Here is a 22,153-nt window from a genome sequence, read left to right on the forward strand (position 1 = left end):
TCGGAAAATTTAAAGTTATGGCTGCTGGAATATGACCATAAAAAAACTGAAATTAGTTGGTCATTAAGGTGCAAACAGGTTTGGTCACTAAGGGGTTAAAAATCCACATTGCATTTTAATGCCACTGGTAACTTTTGTTTTTCCCTACAACATTTGGAGTGTTGCTAAAATCGTATCCACTTTCTACAGGTGGTTCCACCACAGAACCTGCTGCTTAATGTATGTGTGAGCATATGCCCTTACAGAGAGCCTGTAGGAAAGACCACCGATGTGGATTTTGCCACCATTATTGTGCTGGCATAGTAATGCCAAAGTAGATCTCTGCACAGCATGGTTCACTGGGTGCAGTGAATAGGGCAGAACTCGCAGCACACATGCTGTTTGCGCAGCAAGCTGGGGAGCGCTATAGCTGTACATGTTTTGGAAGAACTGCCCTAAAAGCAGTCTATTCTGACAAGCTGCGCTCTTTTTGATTGTCGTCGGACGCTGATCTTAAAGGGGTTCTGTCATTACAATCTGTATTTTTTTTCTCCAGTAAATCTGCCCTGCCGGCACAGGCTGTGGTAAATAACACATACAAAACGTTTTTTTCAGAAGTAGTACTTACCTAGGCTCCATTTCTCACCTCCATGCTCTGTTTACATCTTCAGCCCCTCCTGCTAGGTCATCTCCCAGCACCCCTTGCTGTGCTGACCACTTCCGCCCTCACAAAGCTACTTCCGCCCATCCAGTGATCCAGTGCAGTGATTGGAGCTGTGCAGCCCTGCCTGCAGTCCACCAAAATCTGATAGTGTTTCTCCCTGTCCTCTGTCCCTGAACACCCAACACTTCCCAAGGGCTTCCAGATCTTCCTTACAATCTTTGGCTGATTTTACATAAGTGAGCACTATTTCAGTCCAAGTAACTCAGACCAACTTTTCACAAGGCAAATATGCAAGTGCATATATACATATATACAAACGCACATACATACATACATACACTCACACACACATATATGTATGTATATGCTTGTATATACACAAGCAGAGAGATGGGTAGCCGCAGAGACGCAGATAGAGATACACACACACACACTAGATATTTATAAAACACATATACATACATATATATATATATATATATATATATATATATATATATATATATATATATATATATATATATATATATATATATATATATATATATATATATATATATATATATGCATATATATATGCATATGCGCGCGCTGTCCTTGTCTGCAGGGGCGAGAATGGAAGAGCCAGGAGCAGGAACTGAGCTGCCGCCCCCTCACCACTATTTGCAATGGGAGGGGAGGAGCGGGGGCGGAGCTAAGCGGTGCAACCTAGCTCCGCCCCCGTCTCACCACCTCCTATTGCAAATAGTGCAGAGGGGCGGAGAGGAGGCAGAGAGGGGGAGGGAGCTCAGTTCCTGCTCCTGGCTCTTCCATCCTCCCCCCCCCCCCCCCCCCCCCCCCCTGCAGACAAGGATCTGCCCTGCTGATGCTCTGCTCTCCGTCCCCTGTTGTCATGCTCCCCTGCGGTGCTGTAGCCTCCGCTATTGGTCCACTGCTCCGGCTGTGTCGTTCCCCCGCTGTGAGCCTCCGCTGTTGTACCGCTGCTCTGCCTTCTCCCCTGATGCTCTGGCGCTGAAGGACCCCCACTCTGAAGCTCCTGTGTCGCAGGAGCCTTTGCTGCTGGCCCGCTGTTCTGCCTTGTCCCTTGATGCGCCTCTGCGCTGCCGCTGCTGTGCCTTCTCCCCTGTGCCTTCCGGTACCCCCCTATCAATGCGCCCAGCCAATGAGGAAGTGGGGGCGTCACCTGGCTGTCAAGCAGCCCAACAGTGGTGTACACCCACTACTTCCCTGCCTGGGCAATGAACGCTACGTCACTAGTGACGTATGCGTACATTGACCTGCAGGAAGCAGAATGTAGCGCAATGTACGTTACATCACCGGATCCAGCTAAATCGGGTAGCTGCAGGTCATGTGACACAAGCTGCTAGACGATCCAGGAGAAGATTTGGGAGGAGAAGAGGAGAGGTAAGGTTGCCTGGGGAGCAATAGGTAAGTATATAATTTTTTGTTTTTAATGACAGAACCCCTTTAAGGTTTAGGCTGGAATCCACTTGAGATGGTTGTCTTTTGACAAATGTTTTTTTTCCTTTCAGTTGATCCTGTCTAATGTTGATGTTGAGCTGAAATACTACGACCTTGGTCTTCCATATCGTGAACAAACCAATGACCAGGTTACCATAGACTCTGCTCTGGCTACTAAGAAGTACAGTGTTGCTGTGAAGTGTGCTACGATCACTCCTGATGAGGCTCGAGTAGAAGGTATTGGCTAAAAACATGTTTGAATGTGAAGACACCCATTCACTTTTTACTATGCTCTTATGTCTAAGGGCTCTCACATGCACATATGCTACTATGTATTACTCGTGCAGTTTTGGTACACGTAATATGCGGTACTACGCTCATTGACTTTCAATTGTGCCTCGCACACAGTATGTGAAATACACATGGGGGGGGGGGGGAGCAAACATGGTGTATGGGGACTGTCAGCATGCAGCAAGTACGCATGTCATTGTGTATGTGCTGCATGCAAGGTAATTTCGTAACAATACGCTCATTTAAGCACACCCTAATAGTATCTGATTTGGGTGTGTTGTAGCTCTACATTTAAATAAGCTCCATGGGTTACAACTTTTCCAGTAAGTAACATTAATGCATCCTTAGTTGGGGATTTCACTATTCACAGTGCATTCTAAAAACAAGTGATTAAGGTATCTTTCATAGGATAAATGTTGAAATCCTCTCACTTGTAATTCTTGGATACTGAAGAGAAGCTGGCATTGATTAGGTCTTCCCAGACCTTTATTGCACTGTTTATAGAAGGACAGTACACTTATATTAACCGCATGGAAGTGACCTCTACTTGTTGCAATAAGTGACACCTAAAGAGAAAGTGGTGCAGTCAGTCCTGGGTCCTAGATTGGCTCAAAGTATTGTTTGCCTGTCAGACCCCCTGATCATCAATTGGGGCATTTAAATGCTGCTGTTAGAATTGGAAGCACGTAATAGGTTAACAGCTCCAATCACCAGCAACGCTCATCAGAGCTGTTGTGGGCAGCTGTCGGCTTTAAGAAACAGCTGGCACCCACATTGTATGGAGCAGGATCAACCTCCAATTCTCTTCTGTACAAACCCTTAACCCCTTGAGTGGCATGCCTTGAAATTTTCCGGACGAGCTCCACTGCCCATAGCAGTAAAGCCTGGAGGATTTCCCGGCTATGTTTCACTATGGGAGCTGCAGAGCACAATCCCACAGAGAACCAGTGCTGGATTTTGAAAAACAGAAGCAGGAAGATATTCCAAGTCCTGCACTGGTTTGTTTAAAGGTTGCCATACAGACCATCGATGGTCTCTGTGGCAGGGAAAGCTGGTGCTTGGCTGTCAGAGGACAGCCAGGCACCAGCTCTTACAGCAGAGATCAGAGAAAACCTTCAATCTCTGCTGTTAACCCTTTGAATGCTGCAGTCTGTAACTGCAGCATGTAAAGGGCTGTCACCATCAGACCCCCGGAATGTGATCAGGGGGTCCTGATGCATCTCTGTGGAAGTCGTCTAAAGGGCCAAAATTAAAAAAAATTAAAAGACTTGTCTCCCTTAATTTGTAAAAAGTTAAAAAAAAAAATTACACGTGGTATCCCAGCGTCCTAATGACCCTGAGAAGGAAGTTAGTACACTATTTAACCCCTTTTTTCCCCATTTCTCCCCCCCCCCCCCCCCCCCACCCATTTAAAAATTGTAACTCCTTTATTTATCCATCGACGTCGCTGTATGAGGGCTTGTTTTTTGCAGGACAAGTTGTATTTTTCAATGGTGCTATTTAATGTACTGAAAAACTTTAACAAAATTCTAAGTGGGGTAAACTGAAAACATTTTGCCAACTTTCAGTGTTTTTTGTTTCTACAGCGCACAAACTGCAACAAACGGCATAATAATTTTATGGGACAGTGCAATTACTGTGATACCAAACCTGTAGTACTTGTGTTTTTTTTTTTCCAAAGACATTAAATTTTTTACAATTTTCTGCTGCATCTTCTGCGCACAATAACTTTTTTTTTTTATTTTTCCATCGAAGTTAAGTGAGGGCTCATTTTTTTGCCGGATGTCCTGTAGTTTACGTTGGTACTAATTCGGAATACATTCGACTTTTTGATCTCCTTTGATTGCATTTTTTTCTGGGAGATAGGGTGACTGAAAGTGCATTTGTGGCGTTCATTTTTGTCGGACTACGTTCACCGTGCGGGTTAAATGATGCACTACTTTGATAGATTGGACTTTTACGGACGTGACGATACCAAATATGCATTCTTTTGATTTAGATTTTTTATTATAGATATGGCAAAAGGAGGGTGATTAAAACTTTCATTACTTTTAAAGTTTGAAAAAGTCGTGAAAGAAAAAAACTACTACATTTTGGTATTGGCATAATTGTACCGGCCTGTAGAATTACTTTAATATATTATTTATACTGCTCAGAGAATGCAGTGAAAAATAAACTCATGCCAGAATTACAGATTTTGTTAATTTTGCCTGTAGAAAAAAATAGAATAAAAAGTGATCAAAATTTTACATGTTCCAAAAAATTTGATAAACGAAGACTAGAGATCATCCAGCAAACACGGCCTTCTAGGCTCTGGCAATGGAAAAATAAAATTAATACGGCTCTTGGAATGTGGCGACACAAAAGCAAACTTTTGAAAAAAGTTTTAAATGTACAAAAATAGCAAAACATAGAAAAACTGTATAAACTTGGTATCACCGGAATCGTGCTGACTCAGAATGATATCACATTATTTATTCTGCAAGCTGAACGCAGTTAAAATGAAATCCAAAAAACCAATGGCAGAATTTTTTCCCCCAATCTCCCTACAATTTTTTTTACAAGTTATGCAATACATTATATATACCCAAAAATGATGCCATCAAAAAGTACAACTTGTCCTGCAAAAAACAAGCCCTCATATGGCCGAAAATGAAAGTTATGGCTCTTGGAACGCAACTGGAAAATTAGTTGAAATTAAATAAGTGGCCCATTTAAAAAAACCTGCCCTGGTGGGTACGACAGGGTCATAGGAAACCCGCCACTCAAGGGGTTAAGCGGTTAATGGCCAAGTTCATGTTTTGGAGCAGTCATACGTTTCTTCACATCTGGCTACAATATCACTGCATGCATTGCTGTTTTGTTTTTTTTCTGGCAAAGTGTTGGCCCTCATTAGTCAGTGAGGCTAGTGGGCAGTGGTGGTGTCTGCAACAGTTGCAGCGCAGTATTGTAGATTACACTTTAACAAAACACAACGCATGTGAACAGAACCTCGGAACAAATAGTCCCATATAAAGGTCCAAAATGAGTTTTGTTTCATCCTTGAGGTGTGCGTTCATACATCCATCAGAGGAGTTTCAGGTTCTCCTGTTTGCTCATGACACATACTCGATATGCAGTCGCTGACATGGTGGCTTTTAGAGCACCCTTCACTCTGGTTTACTTCATAGGAGAGCGTGACAGCGCTGCAAGGAAATCGCAGCAATATGACATTCGCTCACGTGATGTCTGAGCATCAGCAATGCTTTTTACTGCAAAATCTCGCATTACTGCTGCCTTTTTTGCATTTTACTTGTGTGAATAGACTACAACAGGTGTTGCTAATGTAAAAAACATCGCAAGTTTATGCAATAAATCAGAGGCTCCATAGGGAAACATGGGTGAGAAAAAAAATGACAAAATGCAGAAAGATATGGCATACAGCGATTTCCAAATATCACAAAATCACACATGGGAATGGAGCCAAATTAAATGTTATGGATTTCATAATTCTGCATTTTCTCTCTCAAATTACATGATTTTCTCGCACGTGTGAAGGCAGCCTCAGGGTATGCAGTGTCTGCAGTGTATGCAGAGTATTTCACAAGGGTATAGAGAACTGCTGTAAAATGTTAGCGTTCTTTTCCCTTGGCTCCCTAGATGTGATTCCAGTGAGGCTTTAATGGCAGGGCTATGGTATAGACTGCCATCCAGTGGTATGCCTGGTGTATGACAAAAGGCTGACCCTGGTTCATCCTCCAACACTTGAATGATGAACTCAGTCCAGAAGCATAAGCACTTTTTGTCCTCCATCTTGACATTCAAAGCCAACTTCACATGAAATTGTGGCTTCTTGAATAGATAAGCAGTGGTGGCCTCCTGGAGAGGGGCGGATGCTGCGTTTGTAACTCATGTGGCAAAACCTCTTGTGCATAGATGTCACCAGTATTAAGATGTTGTCTTTTCTTGAATATTAGAGTTTAAGCTTAAAAAGATGTGGAAGAGCCCCAATGGAACGATCAGGAATATTCTGGGTGGAACAGTCTTCCGTGAGCCAATTATTTGCAAGAACATTCCTCGCCTGGTTCCTGGATGGACTCAGCCCATCACCATTGGTAGACATGCACATGGGGATCAGGTAGGATCACTTCCTCAGTTCATGGCTGCTTGATACAACTTTGTCCTTTCATTGACGACTTTCCTCTTGTTTTAGTACAAGGCCTCAGACTTTGTGGTTGATAAAGCTGGAAAATTCACAATGGTGTTCAAGCCGACTGATGGCTCGGCTGCTAAGGAATGGGAGGTGTTTGACTTTCCTGCAGGCGGTGTAGGCATGGGAATGTACAATACCGATGAGGTAAGGACTAAAGTGAAACAGACTTTAGGTATATACACTTTGCAGATCTTACTCTTATGAAAATCTGCAGCATAAATTGATGTGTCGGTTTACACTGCAGGATGTGAATGGGCCTTCTACAATCCCAATACTTGTACTGTAAATGCTGTGGCTTTCCTACAGCTAATTCCACTACAGAGAAGCTGTAGTATTTTCCAACCTGTAGAACATCCCCTTATAGTTGTGTACTCCTAAATATCAAATATGACTCGTAACTAACAGCAGAGGTTGGAGAAGAGACAGATCTTTAGAATGGTGGTTCGCACAACTTCTAATATCAGTATAGGATTTATTAGTCATACTGGTCACAAAGACAAGAAGCCCACAACTACAGCATCACAGTAGTGTAATCCACTGTAGTATAACATTAGTGCTGGACTAATCTGTAGCACGAACTGATGAAAATATCTGTAGTCATTTGCAGGAGTACTTGTGCTTAAAGGGGTTGTCCCGCGCCGAAACGGGTTTTTTTTTTTTTTAACCCCCCCCCCCCCTCCCCCGTGTGGCGCGAGACACCCCCGATGCAGGGGTTAAAAAAACAAACCGCACAGCGCTTACCTGAATCCCGGCGGTCCGGCGTCTTCATACTCACCTGCTGAAGATGGCCGCCGGGGTCTGCTCCCTCCGTGGACCGCAGCTCTTCTGTGTGGTCCATTGCCGATTCCAGCCTCCTGATTGGCTGGAATCGGCACGTGACGGGGCGGAGCTACACGGAGCCGGCATTCTGCACGAGCGGCCCCATAGAAGACAGCAGAAGACCCGGACTGCGCAAGTGCGGCTAATTTGGCCATCGGAGGCCGAAAATTAGTCGGCAACCATGGAGACGAGGACGCCAGCAACGGAGCAGGTAAGTATAAAACTTTTTATAACTTCTGTATGGCTCATAATTAATGCACAATGTACATTACAAAGTGCATTAATATGGCCATACAGAAGTGTATAGACCCACTTGCTGCCGCGGGACAACCCCTTTAAGTCCCTTAGGCCTCATGCCCATAGGTGGATTGGTTTCTGCATGCAGGAGCCTGAAGTGGAGGACACGGGATTTCTAGCTACCTGTCCGGGCCTTCTGCGGGTCTTTTTCTTCACTGCGGATGTGCTGGCCAGCACACATGTGCAATGGAGTTTTCTTTTTTTTTTTTTTTTTCAAACTCGTGCTTTCTTGCAGAATCCGCAGTCAGTCAGCAATTCAAATAGACGGCACGCGTGCTTTATTGTGCTTGCAAACACCCATGTATCCCTGTGGGTGGCTTGATTTGCTGAACTTCTACAAATCAGATCTACCTGGGGACATTGAGCCTTAAAGGCATGGTAGTTTTTTGGGATCTTAATCTCTACTTCTCAAAATCCATAATTTTTTTAAAAATTTCTATCAGTATTGGGACTTGTTTTATGCATTGCTATCTGTAGTTTTTATTGGTACAATTTTTGGGTGCATATAATGTATTGTAAAAAAATATTAGAAAAGGGAGAAAACCCAACACAAACGACTATTTTTGGACAATGCTAATCATGCAGCATAAATGAGATTTTTATTTTCCCCCTACGGACTTGTACAATTTTGACAATAAAATTGTAAGGTTTTTCTACTTTTGCACAATAACGCTTTTTTTTTTCTTTGAAAAAAAAAAAAATTCTCAGAGTTCTGAGGGCTTGTTTGTTACCAATAAAAACTGCAGCTAGTCATGTAATAGTTTGGGGAATATACATCTTTTCTGATAAAAAAAAAACAAAATGCTTACCGTATATACCGGCGTATAAGACTACTTTTGAACCCCGAAAAATCTACTCTGAAGTCGGGGGTCGTCTTATACGCCGGTAATACAAAAAAGTGTCAAAAAAAATCATTACTCACCTCTCCCGGCGTTCTGCGGCGCTGCTGCAGGCTGTCGCTCCCTCCTGGTCCCCGGCAGAGCATTGCTTTCTGGACGCAGGGCTTGAAATCCCCGCCTCCAGAAAGCTAATACTGTGATTAACTAACACACGCCGTCAGCCAATCACAGCCATTCAATGACATCATTGAATGGCTGTGATTGGCTGAAGGCACGTGTGTTTTCTGGAGGCGGGGATTTCAAGCCCTGCGTCCAGAAAGCAATGCTCTGCCGGGGACCAGGAGGGAGCGACATCCTGCAACAGCGCCGCAGAACGCCGGGGGAGGTGAGTAATGTTTTTTTTTTTTTGTTTTTTTTTTTTTGCTCTGCTGTATTCCCGGCGTATAAGGTGAAAGTTGGGGGGTCGTCTTATACGCCGGTATATACGGTATTTTGTTTAGCCTCCCAAAACTAACAAAACAAGCATTTTTGTGTGGGATAAATGTGTTCATTTTATTGTACAGGTCGTTACAGGTACGATGATGCCAAATATGTAAAATTATTATTTTACACAAAGTGCACAAAAGGGCTATTGTAAATTTTACATATTTTTGTCCCTATAGGGGATGTAAACCCTAAGGCCTCATGTTCACTAGGAAAATGGATTTAACAAATCCACACGGATCTCACGTGCGGGAAGTCACCCGCAGCATGCTCAATTTTTTTTGTGGTTTCCCCCATGGACGGCTCCCGCAGGCTTCCATTGAAGCCTATGGAAGCCGTCCATATCCGCGGCACACGCAGCTGAATTTCCGCTCTGCCGTAGGAAAGCAGTGGTTCAAAAAAAGGCACGGCGCATGCACATGCAGAAGGAAAGATCTGGCCATGACGGGTAGGAATCTGCAGCGTCCAGATAGGTGAGTATTATTAATTTATAGCCCTCATGTATGCAGGAAAGGTGAAACCCGCTGCAGGATTCTGCATTTAGAATCTGCGCAGGCCTGAATGCCCTAGTGGACATGAGGCCTAACAGCTGTGAAAATGCATTGCAGGACTTCTGTGATTAAAAAAAAAAATGCCAGAATTGATGAACAATGGCAAGCCGTGACATCTGTATCTGGCATCCGGTTGCCTTGGTGACCTGTCAGCCTTCCGTGAACCCTTTACATGCTGTGATCTAAACAGATCACAGTATGTTGGGGGTTACCAGCAAAGATCGAAGTTCTTAGCCAACCTTCCATGCAATACCGGAGATGGGTATCTGTCACAGCTGGCTCTGACTACAGAATGGTGCGGGCTCGCTTCTGATCCTGCACCATCCACCTGACTTGGTGCACCAGGACGTAAACTTCACCACCCCGCCAGGACATAAACTTACGTCATAGCGTTAAAGGGTTAAGGTAAACTTAATTTTGTTAAATTTAAACTTCAGGAAGCTAAATTGGAGTGCCTTAAAACTGTCATCAAATCAAGTTTCTAGCATCAAATCTGTATTGACTTTGAGCTATATAAACTTTGCTTTGTTTGCAGTCTATTTCTGGCTTCGCACACAGCTGCTTCCAGTATGCTATTCAGAAGAAATGGCCTCTGTACATGAGCACAAAGAACACCATACTGAAGGCTTACGATGGCAGGTTCAAGGACATCTTCCAGGAGATCTTTGAGAAGTACGTACAAAAGGAATCAAACTCTTCCACATATTGGTTGGGTATCAAATTGCAAACTTTGAATGACTCACAAAGCTGTGTGGGGGTTTTTATTCTGCCTTCTGAAAAAAATTAGGTCACATTAAATATCTTTTTGAAATGGTCTTTTGTGTTTGAGGGACTGTGGACCTCTGGGATTTCCTTCTAGGTGACAGATGGTGACAAACCTAGATGTCCAACTAGGAAACTTTTTCAAGCTACTGTACACAATCTGTTCAGTGTTCATTTAGTATCCTGAATAACAAGCGGGATTGTTTGTGCATTCATTTTACTTTTTTTCGTAATTACACTTAACCCTTTCCAATCCAATTTGTATTCTGGTTTTCCTAGGGGGCTTACTCTTTTTCTGCCGTTAAACAGCACTATGTGCTGACTAAAGCCAGTACTGCATGAGGTGACACGTTAGATAGGCTCTGACAGCAGAGAGGCTGGCAATATAGAGTAAGAGAACTCCCGATGGATGTCTTCCAACATCGGAGCTGTGCAGCCTTAAATCATAATGTCTTCAGAGGTCAGTGGATTGGAAAGGGTTAAAGCTAAATATATATGTGTAGCTCTCCTCCTCACATTCTACAGCTGGCTGTAGGGCAGACTGGCTGCAGCAGGAGCCCCCTGCTCTGCCCTGTCTGCAGTAGGATAAGGCCGCCTGCACACAACCAGGTCCGATTCTGGATTGTGGGATCCTGCAGTGGAATCCGACCCGGCGACCCTGCGTACCTGTCCAAATTCTTCATATTCTGTACTGCAGATGTGCCGGCCCTGCGCAGTACAGATTATGCCGTACAGTCGCTAGACGATGGCAGAGATTCCGTGGCCTTTCCGCAATGATTGTGGAAGGACTGTGGGTCAGACTGCCTCCATTATCTTCAATAGAAGCCTTCCACACAGAATCCACCTAAAAATAAAGCATGCTGCAATTTATTTCTGCTCATGGGCAGGAAAAACTGCTGTTCCATAGCATGCTATGGCAGGTATTTGCTGTGGAATTCAGAATAGAAATCTGGCTGTGTGCAGGGGGCCTACGCCATTAAGCCGCATCTCCTTGACTTTGTCCCTTTAGTAGTCTCCCTGTGAAAAATGAACAGATCAGCAGGAGATTAACCCCTGCCCTCAGCAAGAAACTGCGTGATTTTCACCTGATGCATTAGTTAAAAAAAGCAGTTTAGGAAACTAATGGTTTTCTTACCATCAGCAATGTTTTGACTGATGCGATGAGGGATTAAAGAAAAAATCACAGCATGCCCTATCTTTTTTTTTAAATTTCCCATGTCCATATGGAGCCTGTGTATTCTTGCGGACAAATCTCAATGGCCTGTGTAAAACTAGCCTAAAGCTGTGAACGAGATTCCCCAGTTTCTACATTTATTGATCGTTTCTAGCCTTAGTGTTCCTATAAGTGGAGGATGATTTTGCCAACCTAAAGGTACCTTTACATGGGACATCTGGGGCTCCTGCGCTTTTAAACAAAAGCGGTAGTCGTTCACTGAATGGAGGCAGTGCGCCGGAGATCTTTGGCCTGCTCGGCTCCATTCTTTGCCAACAGGCAGCTCTTCATAGGCTAATGACTGCCTGTTTACATAGGCCGATAGTCACTTGGTTTTTAGTATGTCCATTAATGTTTAATTAATCCTGCTTTTCTCTTCTAGACATTACAAACCAGATTTCGATAAACTGAAGATTTGGTATGAGCACAGGCTCATTGATGACATGGTAGCCCAAGTTCTCAAGTCCTCTGGAGGCTTTGTCTGGGCTTGCAAGAACTATGATGGAGATGTCCAATCTGATATCCTTGCTCAAGGTAGGATTGCATTTATACTTAACATCTATTTGTTCATGGCTACACTTGGCTTCCCAGTGATCAGAACTACGATCTGACAATGTAACTAGGAAAACCACATTAAACATGGCTCAAAAATTAAGATCTCTGTAGTGGCATTTTCTAGTGTGCCATGCTGATCTGCTCTTAAGAGGAAGCTCTCTTGGCTGTCAAGTTTTCTCAACTTGGGAGACTGAATCTAACTTTAACGTATAGTTTGAGACGATATATTCTTGGCAAAGGCCTTAAAGACACTTTTATAAAATATTTAAATGATCGCCGGGCCCCGCTTTAGCAGTATGCAATGCGGTGTTTGCCTGTAGCGGCCATACGGTGTAGCACATCCTCTCCAGTGATGTGGACTTGCAGGGGATGTTAAGGAGTATGTAGATTGGTTTTGGCCGCCTGCAGACGGTCGGATCCGTCGTCGAGAATTCTCGCCGCAGGACCCGACCCCAGACCCTGCAGGGAGCAGCGCATACTCACCCGCGCCCGGCGGCCCCGGCTCTTTCATGTGCCGGCGCAGACCGGAGCCGGCGGCCGGGTGAGTGACGTTTCTGTGCGAGGCTCTGCGAGCCCCGCACAGAAATAGGACATGCCGCGGTTTGTTTGCCGCATGACATTTCGCGTGGCCAAACCGTGGCCGTCTGCATAGAAGTGCATATTGTAATGCACTCCTATGCAGGCTTTCAGTGGCGGAGATCCCGCGGGAAATCGCGCAGCGGGATTTCTGCCCGTGTGCAGGCGGCCTTTGGCTGATAAATGGCTGCCAGGAACCTTTTATTCAGAGGAAAAAAATCTATGCTTTAGCTACAAGGACCATCTTCACTAGAAACTTGCTAACTTCTGAAGAGTTTCATCACGCTGATGCCACCTTTCACGTATCGCTCTATACTGCAAAGGGAGCCATTTCTTTACATTGTCTTCTGAATGCATGTGTAGGGGGACCATCTATGCTGTATGGCTGATGGCTCATGTGCCTCATAGAAGGGTCAATCATGCTTCATTCCATAGTACTAAATATGGTTTACTTGTCTCTTCCAGGATTTGGTTCCCTTGGATTAATGACATCTGTCCTAGTGTGCCCAGATGGAAAAACCATTGAAGCAGAAGCTGCTCACGGAACAGTTACACGTCATTACCGGGAACATCAGAAGGTGCCTTCCATAACTAAGACAATTAGATGTACAGTGATCGCTGCAAAGAATGCTTTAAAGTTGTTTTGCTTTTGGTGAATGAACAAAACCTCAAATCAATATTTAGTGTGACCACCTTTGCATTAAACTGCATCAGTTCCGAACACTTTGCAGAACTAACCACAGATCTGTAGATGTAGGCTTGGCCAGATCTTTTATGTAATCCCAGACCGGCTGTCAAGATCAGGGCTCTGTGGGGCCATTTCATCACTTTCAGCTTTTTTCTTTTTTTCTTTTTTTTTGCCAATGCTTCTTGACGACGTTGGCTTTGGTTTGGGGTTATTTTGCTGCAGAAAGCTTAGTCAGCGTATTTGAAAATGCACATGGCTAAAACGTTTGCATAATACTATATATGAGCATATATGTCTGGGAGGGAGATGGGAGCTTTAATTCTGGGTAATTTCTTTGTCTTAAAGCTTTCGGATTAGTGTTAGTTATTATATGGGAAAAGCTGCAAACCTTATAGCTTAAATACAGATTTAGATGAGATGCGCACGTACAAGTTATCCTTCAGTTCTGAAAACCTTCACAAACTAAATTTTTTTTTTCCCCCTCCTACACAAAGGGCCGTCCCACAAGTACAAATCCTATTGCCAGCATCTTTGCATGGACTCGGGGCTTAGAGCACAGAGGAAAGCTGGATGGAAGTCAAGAACTGATTGAGTAAGGATTTTTCCAATGTATCTCGTAGTTTTACAAAGACTTGCAATTTTAGCGGTCAAAGGTTGCCATAGTGTTATACACAATAATCAGAACCCTCTGGCTGCCTTCACATGGACCCCTTTGGTTCCATTCACTGTGTATTGTGCACGCAATCTTTCAATGGGTTTGTTCACATGCACATATTTTGCATGTACATTTTTGGTTGCACAAAACATGCTGTTTCTGCATATTTATGCACCAGAGGTCTCCAGAGAAGTTAATGGGTGCTCAATACACAAGGAGATGCATGAAACTCTGCAGAATTGCGTTAGAAAAAAATCTGGAATAAATTGGCCATTTCAACTGGTGCATTTGCTTCCTGCATGGAAACGAACATGCACTGTGGGTGGAAAGTACAGTAAAATGGACACCGAAAAAAGCCTCATGGCACAAACGTTGCACAGTTTTTTGTTTACATCCATGTGAGGTTGGCCTTAGTGTGTGGCCACACCTTACAGATAATCTGCAGACTTCACCCTCATTTAAAGAATTACAGATCCGTAATAAGCCAACTAACGCTGCAGATTTTTTTCTACAGTGTGGCTGAGATTTCTTGAGGGGACTTTGCAGGAAGCAGATGGCTCCATCCTCACTGCAGTGGCAGGTTTAGTGAATAGGAACTTTGCCTGGAATACCAAATTTGTCCACTGTAGTGGGAATGGAGCTGTCCACTTTTCTCCAAAAATGGTCTGTCTAAGCACATTGGTTCAGTGAACAGCTGATTGGTGGAGGTCCCGAACCGCATGCTTCTGCTGAGCTCTACATTGATGGCCTAAGGACAGACCACTTTACAACTGGACAACCCCTTATTTATCAAGCTGCTGTCCAGGGAAATATATAAAATAAGAGAGAATTGCCCCATTTCCCATACTCTGCTGTTTTCACAGACAAAATGCAATGCTCTGTCTGATACAAGCTGTGCCTGAGTTCTTCAAGCATGACTTGCTTTTCCTCATGTGCATCCAGACTTGCTCAGATTAAGGTAAAAGAATTAAAATGAGATTTTCAAGATGACCGTGTTCCTTTCATATTTGTGTGCAGCATGATGTAGAGAAGAGCTGAGCGAGTAGCTGTGTAGCTGGTAATGTAAGTTCTTGCTCATTCTTGGCTCAGCTGTCACTCAGTAGGAACTTCCACTGGATTCCTAAACTTAATATAAGCGGGGATTAACTCCATAAATTAAGTTGTAAATGGTAATTCCCAGAAGAGGATGCCAGCAGACTGGACAGCATGCTCTGTATGACAGCTACCCTTTAACCCCGTCATGCCCCAGAGCATAGTTACATCCTGGGTGCTGGGGGTTTGTATTGATTGGCATTGGAAGGCAATCCTGCTCCCTACACTGCAGGGTGTCAGCCATCTGACAGCTGTCGCTTGCCAGCAACAGCTGCAATCAGTGTTCACAGTGTTCACATTGACTGCAGCTGTTCACTCTTAATGCCCACAGTGACAGAGCCAGACACGGGTGTACTGTTCTCCAGATCGGTGGGGGTCTCCTGTGATTGGGTTATAAACTTGCAATTGTTGTACTGCACCTCTATAAATATAGAAAGCCCTCTTAAGCTCTTAAACAAATCCTAGAGTAGTTTTTTTTTTACTATATAATTTGTGTGAAGGACTTTTCCAGTCTCGTTTGAATGAAGCTGTATTTACACAGGCAGGTGCAATATTGGTGTAAGAAACTTAAACGGATTTCACACACTTAAATCGGTGATTGTACATGCAATGTGCCTTGCAACACATAGCTGCACATGAAAAATGCATGTTCTACATGGTATCATTCTAGCATGAAAGTTGCATTTAGTCATGTTCCCCCTTCCCTATGGCATAATGGTCAATTCTGGAACCAAGAAATAAAACATGCTGCGATTTACGTCCCCCCCCCCCCCCCCCCCCATTCTCTTGCTATCAGAGGAAAATAACCCATGTAAATACACACTTAAAAATGGTTCTGTGCAATATCTATGCACCTCTCCTAAATGAGGGTGTATTTACATGGGCAGAGAATCGCTGTATAGTTGAAAGATTTGAAACCGTTTCAATTCCTCATCCCTTTCGTTATATGGGTGGTGAAGGAAACGCCAGACTTGGATGCTAATGTTACGTACAGAGATGGCATGACGTTGGTTTCAACTTCTGGTGAAAGGTTCCCATTCAACTGGAAGAGAAAGCATCATCAGAAAATGACCTATTATATAAATCACACTTGTGTTACAATCCAAATTTAAAAAACCTTAAAGGGGTTGTCTCGTGAAGCAAGTGGGGTTAAGCACTTCTGTATGGCCATATTAATGCACTTTGTAATATACATCGTGCATTAAATATGAGCCATACAGAAAGTATTCACTTACCTTCCCTGCGCTGGCGTCCCCGTCCCCATGGCTCCGTCTAATTTCAGCGTCTAATCTCCCGATTAGACGCGCTTGCGCAGAAGGGTCTTCATCTGTTCGGCCTGGCATGAGCTGCATTCTGGCTCCGCCCCCTTCTACGCGTCATCGCATAGCTTCGCCCCGTCACGTGCCGATTCCAGCCTCCTGATTGGCTGGAATCGGCACACATGACGGGGGGCGAAGCTATGTGGTGACGCGTAGAAGGGGGTGGAGCCAGAATGCAGCTCATGCCAGGCCGAACAGATGAAGACCCTTCTGCGCAAGCGCGTCTAATCGGGAGATTAGACGCTGAAATTAGACGGAGCCATGGGGACGCCAGCGCAGGGAAGGTAAGTGAATGAATAACTTCTGTATGGCTCATATTTAAAGGGGTTGTCCCGCGGCAGCAAGTGGGTCTATACACTTCTGTATGGCCATAATAATGCACTTTGTAATATACATTGTGCATTAATTATGAGCCATACAGAAGTTATAAAAAGTTTTTTACTTACCTGCTCCGTTGCTGGCGTCCTCGTTCCCATGGAGCCGACTAATTTTCGCCCTCCGATGGCCAAATTAGCCGCGCTTGCGCAGTCCAGGTCTTCTCCTGTTCTCTATGGGGCTCCGTGTAGCTCCGCCCCGTCACGTGCCGATTCCAGCCAATCAGGAGGCTGGAATCGGCAATGGACCGCACAGAAGAGCTGCGGTCCACGGAGGAAGAGGTTCCCGGCGGCCATCTTCACAGGTAAGTATAGAAGTCACCGGAGCGCGGGGATTAAGGTAAGCGCTCCGGTAAGCTTTCTGTACGTCCCTGCATCGGGGTTGTCTCGCGCCGAACGGGGGGGGGGGGGGGTTTGAAAAAAAAAAAACCCCCGTTTCGGCGCGGGACAACCCCTTTAATGCACGATGTATATTACAAAGTGCATTAATATGGCCATACAGAAGTGCTTAACCCCACTTGCTTTCGCGAGACAACCCCTTTAATCCTGCATTTTTCACACTAACTGCAGAGCCCTATACTCTGATGCTGCCTGATCTGTAGGGGAAGCTTTACAGCAGTCCTCTCTCAAACCTCACTGGCAGGATGGTAACACCTATATGTAGATAAGGCAGCATCCACCCTTCAATAGGTGATCAGCTGTAACTATCTACTCTCCTCCCTGCAAAATCACCCCTGCACAGGTCAGAGCAAGTCTACAATAGTCTCCCATACAAGTCAATGGGTCCCCTTCTGTCCATTGTGTGAATTGCCCATGACACAGCTGTAAAGCATACCACTGAGTGCTGTGAAATGCAGCTCAAGATGGCCACCCCCATAATCATGTATCTTCAACCAATTAAAAATAAATAAAACAAATCTACAATCTGAAAATAAAAATTAGATAAATGTAATGTTTCTGTATCTGGTTTTCATTTAAGAAATTGAGTCTCTTTAAAATGAGAAATCAAAACCGAGGATTACTAATGTACTATGCAATGAAGAAACTAAGACTTACTAAAATGGGACACGACTATAGTTTGTGAGCTTGTCTGCAGCTGTTCATGGCCATCAGGATACAAAGCTGCTAAACTGCTACAATAACCAGCTAGACACTTGAAGATTCTAGGAAGTTTTTCCTTCTGCCTCAATGCAGTTTTTAAACTAAATGTTCCTTTCTTGCAGCTTTTCCTTGAAACTAGAGAAGGTCTGCGTTGAGACTGTTGAAAGTGGTGTAATGACGAAGGATCTGGCTGCCTGTATTCATGGTTTAAGCAAGTAAGTGATTGGTCACTTAAGACATCAAAGTTTTTGCAAAAACATTTAAGGTGCGTTCAGATGTGGCAGATTTTGGTACAGATGCGCAGCAAACGTCACTTTTAGTTGAAGAGACCAAGTCTGCTGCTGGTGGGTGTCAAGTCTGCACAGAGTTTCGGCTGCAGGAAATATGCACCAAATCTGCTACGTGTGAACGCACCCTTAAGTCAAACCTTTGTTTCACTGCTGTATGTTTTCTCTTACAGTGTCAAACTCAACGAGCACTTTGTGAACACAACAGATTTCCTGGACGCTATCAAGAACAACCTGGACAAAGCACTGGGAAAGAAATGAAGTTTGCACTAGTTCATTGGCCAGACAGTTTTACCTCATTTTTAACCTTTTCAATATAGCAAGTCACCTTAGAGTGACTTTGGAACAAACTTTTTAACCTGTTTAATGCAGGTTGTATTTAACACCCTGCACAGTTGCAGCAATGGGACAAGTCTGTTGCCTGTTTACTGCCTGACTTCAGGTTACTGCACCTTTTGTATGTCATCTTGCCCGAATGGTGCCATGTAAAGCAAATAAAACATCAAACTTCTCCTTGTAAATTGGTTGAGAATGGTTTTGTTTGAATAGAAGTGAATGTTCATATGGCCTCTTCCAATGTAGAGCTGATATATGATCTGTAGCAGAAATACAAGGCTGAGCCTTGGAGTTCTGCCACAGATTTGCATGCAGATTTGGCTCCATGCCATGGTAAATGTGTGCAGCCACCTGCACACGGGCAGGTCAGACTCCGCATGTGGAATCCAGCCCTGGAAGCAGTACCATCCGCACATATCTGCTTTTTCTTCATCTGTACTGTGGATGATCCGCATGGCTCGCCATCAGACATGCGCAGTTTTTAACTCCTGCTTTTTCCATGTCATTGCCTAGCGATGACACTGAATCTGCAGCCTTTCCACATGTCAATTGTGGAATGGCTGCAGATCAGACAGCTTCCATTGACTTTAATGGAAGCCGTCTGCATGGAATCCATGCAACAAAAATGGCAGCATATGTGAGTACGTGGTCATGCGCAGTACAACTTCGCTGCCATACACGGCAGTGCATAGGGTCACAGCTGCAAATCACTGCAAGACCCCACAGTGGTTTACTTATGGCTGTGAGAGCCTGGCCTAATGGATTCCATAGATTGTGCACAATTTTAGCACTCAGTTAAAACCTGTCAGAATTAATGCTCAAAATATGCTGTGAACTGGGCCTACAGTCCTATTGTCTGCATGTTTTTAAAAAGTATTAAGACTTGGGCCTGTATGCAACCAACACTAATAGGCTTGAATAACAGCCTGTGAGAATGCAATTTATAGAAGTTTGAGGACTTTAATGCTACATACACAGCCAATGACCACTCATAGCGGAGCGCTGTCACTGGCTGCAGCAACTTGTTTGTCAACAGGCTCAGGCTGACTGCAGCCTGTGAGGTGACATCTGCCAGATCATCAGTCACCAGTGGGGAAGAGGTGAGTATCGGCTGACTGTTACAGCACAGATTTATTAAAAGGCGCTTTATTATGCAGACAACTCATTTAAGTCCAATTCAGCAAAATAGCTTAATATATTGGCTCGTAGATTAAAAAAATAGCTCTACTGCCAAATCTTGATCTCTTGGACAGATCATGCTGCCCATGACTTGTAAAGAACACAATGGCTCAACTTTCACTTTAGATTTTCAGGTTCTTTCCAGTTCAGCATTGGGTTGCACACTTTAACGTCATAGGGGCAGGAGAATGACAGATGCCAGGGGTGGTACCAGTATTGGGTCTCAGAACTGGCGCAGTGTAGTAAGAACTGTCCAGTTGAATATAGGGCATGTCTAGAGTTTTATAACCCTTCTCGAATTAAAGTTTCAGAAGAGCCGTTCTGATGAGAAGTGTTCTTTCTCCAGAAAGTGGTGTAGTGAAACTTGAAGCAGGGATTACGCCCCCACCCCAAACGAATTGTGTGGTTTTTGACCATATCACTGATACTGTGGGCCCTCACCCTGACTATTTTGGGAATATTCAGAAAGTCCTGATGGCTCAATCCTGCAATTTGATACCAGCAAGTATCAATTTGTTATCTTCAAACATGTATGGAAATCATATTTCTTCGATTTGCTAACTACTTATAATATGGAATGATAAATATTTCATTGTGCTTTATTTAAGGCACTTGTCCCCTTGGAATAGGGTGGAGAACCATATGTGGACAGTAACATGCCTGTCCTGTATGCACAAAGGAAAGGCAATACCCTGACGTTGCATATTATTCAGTGTCTTATAATTGGGATCACCACTTTCTATGTCACTGTAGATAGCTTATAAGTTGTCAGAGGAAACCTCTGTTATATCAGTATCCTTGGGTTTAAGGAACTGTAAAAACAAAGTATATTGGCTTATAAAGAAAACAAAGGTATGCCATCATTCACAGAACATGGCTGTATAGATCTATGCCTGCATATAGGGGTGTATTCAAATGTGGCATAGTTCTGCTGCTGAAACCTGGGCCTGTTCATCTGAATGGAGTTACTTCTGCAGTAAGTATATGGGGGAGGGAGATTCATAAAACCTTTTTACACTAGTTTATGGTGTAAAAAGACTAAGTTTGCAAGTGTGGATTTGTGCAGAAATTTGCAACTTTGCTGTCTAGGCTGCCATTGCAAATTCTTTATACACCACTTGGTACTCTAATTGTTGGCTTGGCCTCTGCAACGTGGAATTCCAGTCTAGGCACGTCACAGATGAGATGGTGCAACCAGTTTCTTCGCCTTTTCAAGCACTGGATATAAACCTGGGTAATTGTTTTAGAAAGTGATGCTAAACCAGGTTCATCACATGGGTGAGCTTGTCAAGGTGAAAAGCTGTCATCAGTTTGACCCAATTGTCACTCGAAAAAAGTAAAGTGGGACATAAAAGGCACAACTCCTATAAGGTCTAATGTCCACAGGCGAATCTGATTTGTGGAATCAATCCGCACATAGGGAAACGTGGGCATCCGCAAATTGAAATAAAGCATGTGGATTTGATTTGCAGACCTTTTGGTCCAGAAAAAAAAAATCACAGCATGCTCCATTTCAGTGTGGTCCACGCACGGACTGCTTCCTATGAAGTCAATGGAAGCCATCCAAACCGCGGCCCATCTGCAACTGCATTTCGGACGGGCTATGGATTCTGTGAGACAGTAGGTAAATTACAGTGTAAAATAACTTTAAAGTACTTGTCACAGCAGTTTCAGAGGAAGAGCCTGTCCCTGGAAAAATGCATTGATATTGGCTGTTTGTAATTACCAAAAAACTGGGTTAATTACATCCATTTTTTGAGTAAGGGCTTATTCACACATGCATAGGCATTTTTACATGTGTTCACCGGCGCTCGAACTCATGAACAGGCACACAAATCTGCAGTTTGTGCGCCAGTTCAGATGGCCCGGTGCATATACGCCGAGCCCGGATTGCCGTGGGGCAGGAGACTACTGTTCAGCTCTGCTAAACTGCCTTCCCCCTTTCCTTCCCCTTGCCAGCTCTCTGGACTGGGCAGGAGCTAGTGTGCTAAGCTTCCGACATTTGTTGGCTGCCAGCAATGGAAAGGGGTGGGATGGGAGCTTGGCAACTAGCTTCCTCCCCCTCCACTTGCAGACGACCAGCAAGGGGCAGAGGGAGTTTAGTAGATATGCTGCTGAACTCCCTCCCACCTCTTCTCCAGCAGCTGTCATAGGCTCCTGTAGGAGTCTATGGCAGCAGCCGTATTTCGGCTGGGAAAGCTAATTCCTGAACTACTTTCCTGGCTGGCATAAAAGCACCTATGCGCCATCTTGGCCAGGCGCTTTTATGCAGTGGAAAATCGCCTGTCTGATCTGTTGCACTGGAATCCAATGCATCAGATGGTGGTGTATCGGCTGGCTGTGAAAACGGCAGCTAATATACGATTGTGTGAACAAAGCCTAAAAGGCACAACTCCTATAGTCTAGTTACCATGCCCTGCTTCACAAGGTTGGCAACAGT

At 44.1% G+C, this 22,153-nt stretch overlaps 1 protein-coding gene across 1 annotated transcript in view; it reads left to right on the plus strand.

Moving 5' to 3' along the window:
* Positions 1-18,719, plus strand: part of IDH2 (isocitrate dehydrogenase (NADP(+)) 2) — a 31,995-nt gene extending 13,276 nt beyond the window's left edge. Inside the window, exons 3-11 of the mRNA XM_066592762.1 lie at positions 2,176-2,341; positions 6,352-6,512; positions 6,588-6,731; positions 10,112-10,248; positions 11,934-12,085; positions 13,148-13,260; positions 13,865-13,962; positions 18,034-18,126; positions 18,372-18,719. Of these exons, the coding sequence (XP_066448859.1) occupies positions 2,176-2,341; positions 6,352-6,512; positions 6,588-6,731; positions 10,112-10,248; positions 11,934-12,085; positions 13,148-13,260; positions 13,865-13,962; positions 18,034-18,126; positions 18,372-18,459 (1,152 nt within the window). The 3' untranslated portion in view covers positions 18,460-18,719. The remainder of the gene's footprint in view (positions 1-2,175; positions 2,342-6,351; positions 6,513-6,587; positions 6,732-10,111; positions 10,249-11,933; positions 12,086-13,147; positions 13,261-13,864; positions 13,963-18,033; positions 18,127-18,371) is intronic.
* The last annotated feature ends 3,434 nt before the right edge of the window (positions 18,720-22,153 follow it).

This window comes from Eleutherodactylus coqui, chromosome 2 (assembly GCF_035609145.1).
Source record: "Eleutherodactylus coqui strain aEleCoq1 chromosome 2, aEleCoq1.hap1, whole genome shotgun sequence".
Classification (NCBI taxonomy): domain Eukaryota; kingdom Metazoa; phylum Chordata; class Amphibia; order Anura; family Eleutherodactylidae; genus Eleutherodactylus; species Eleutherodactylus coqui.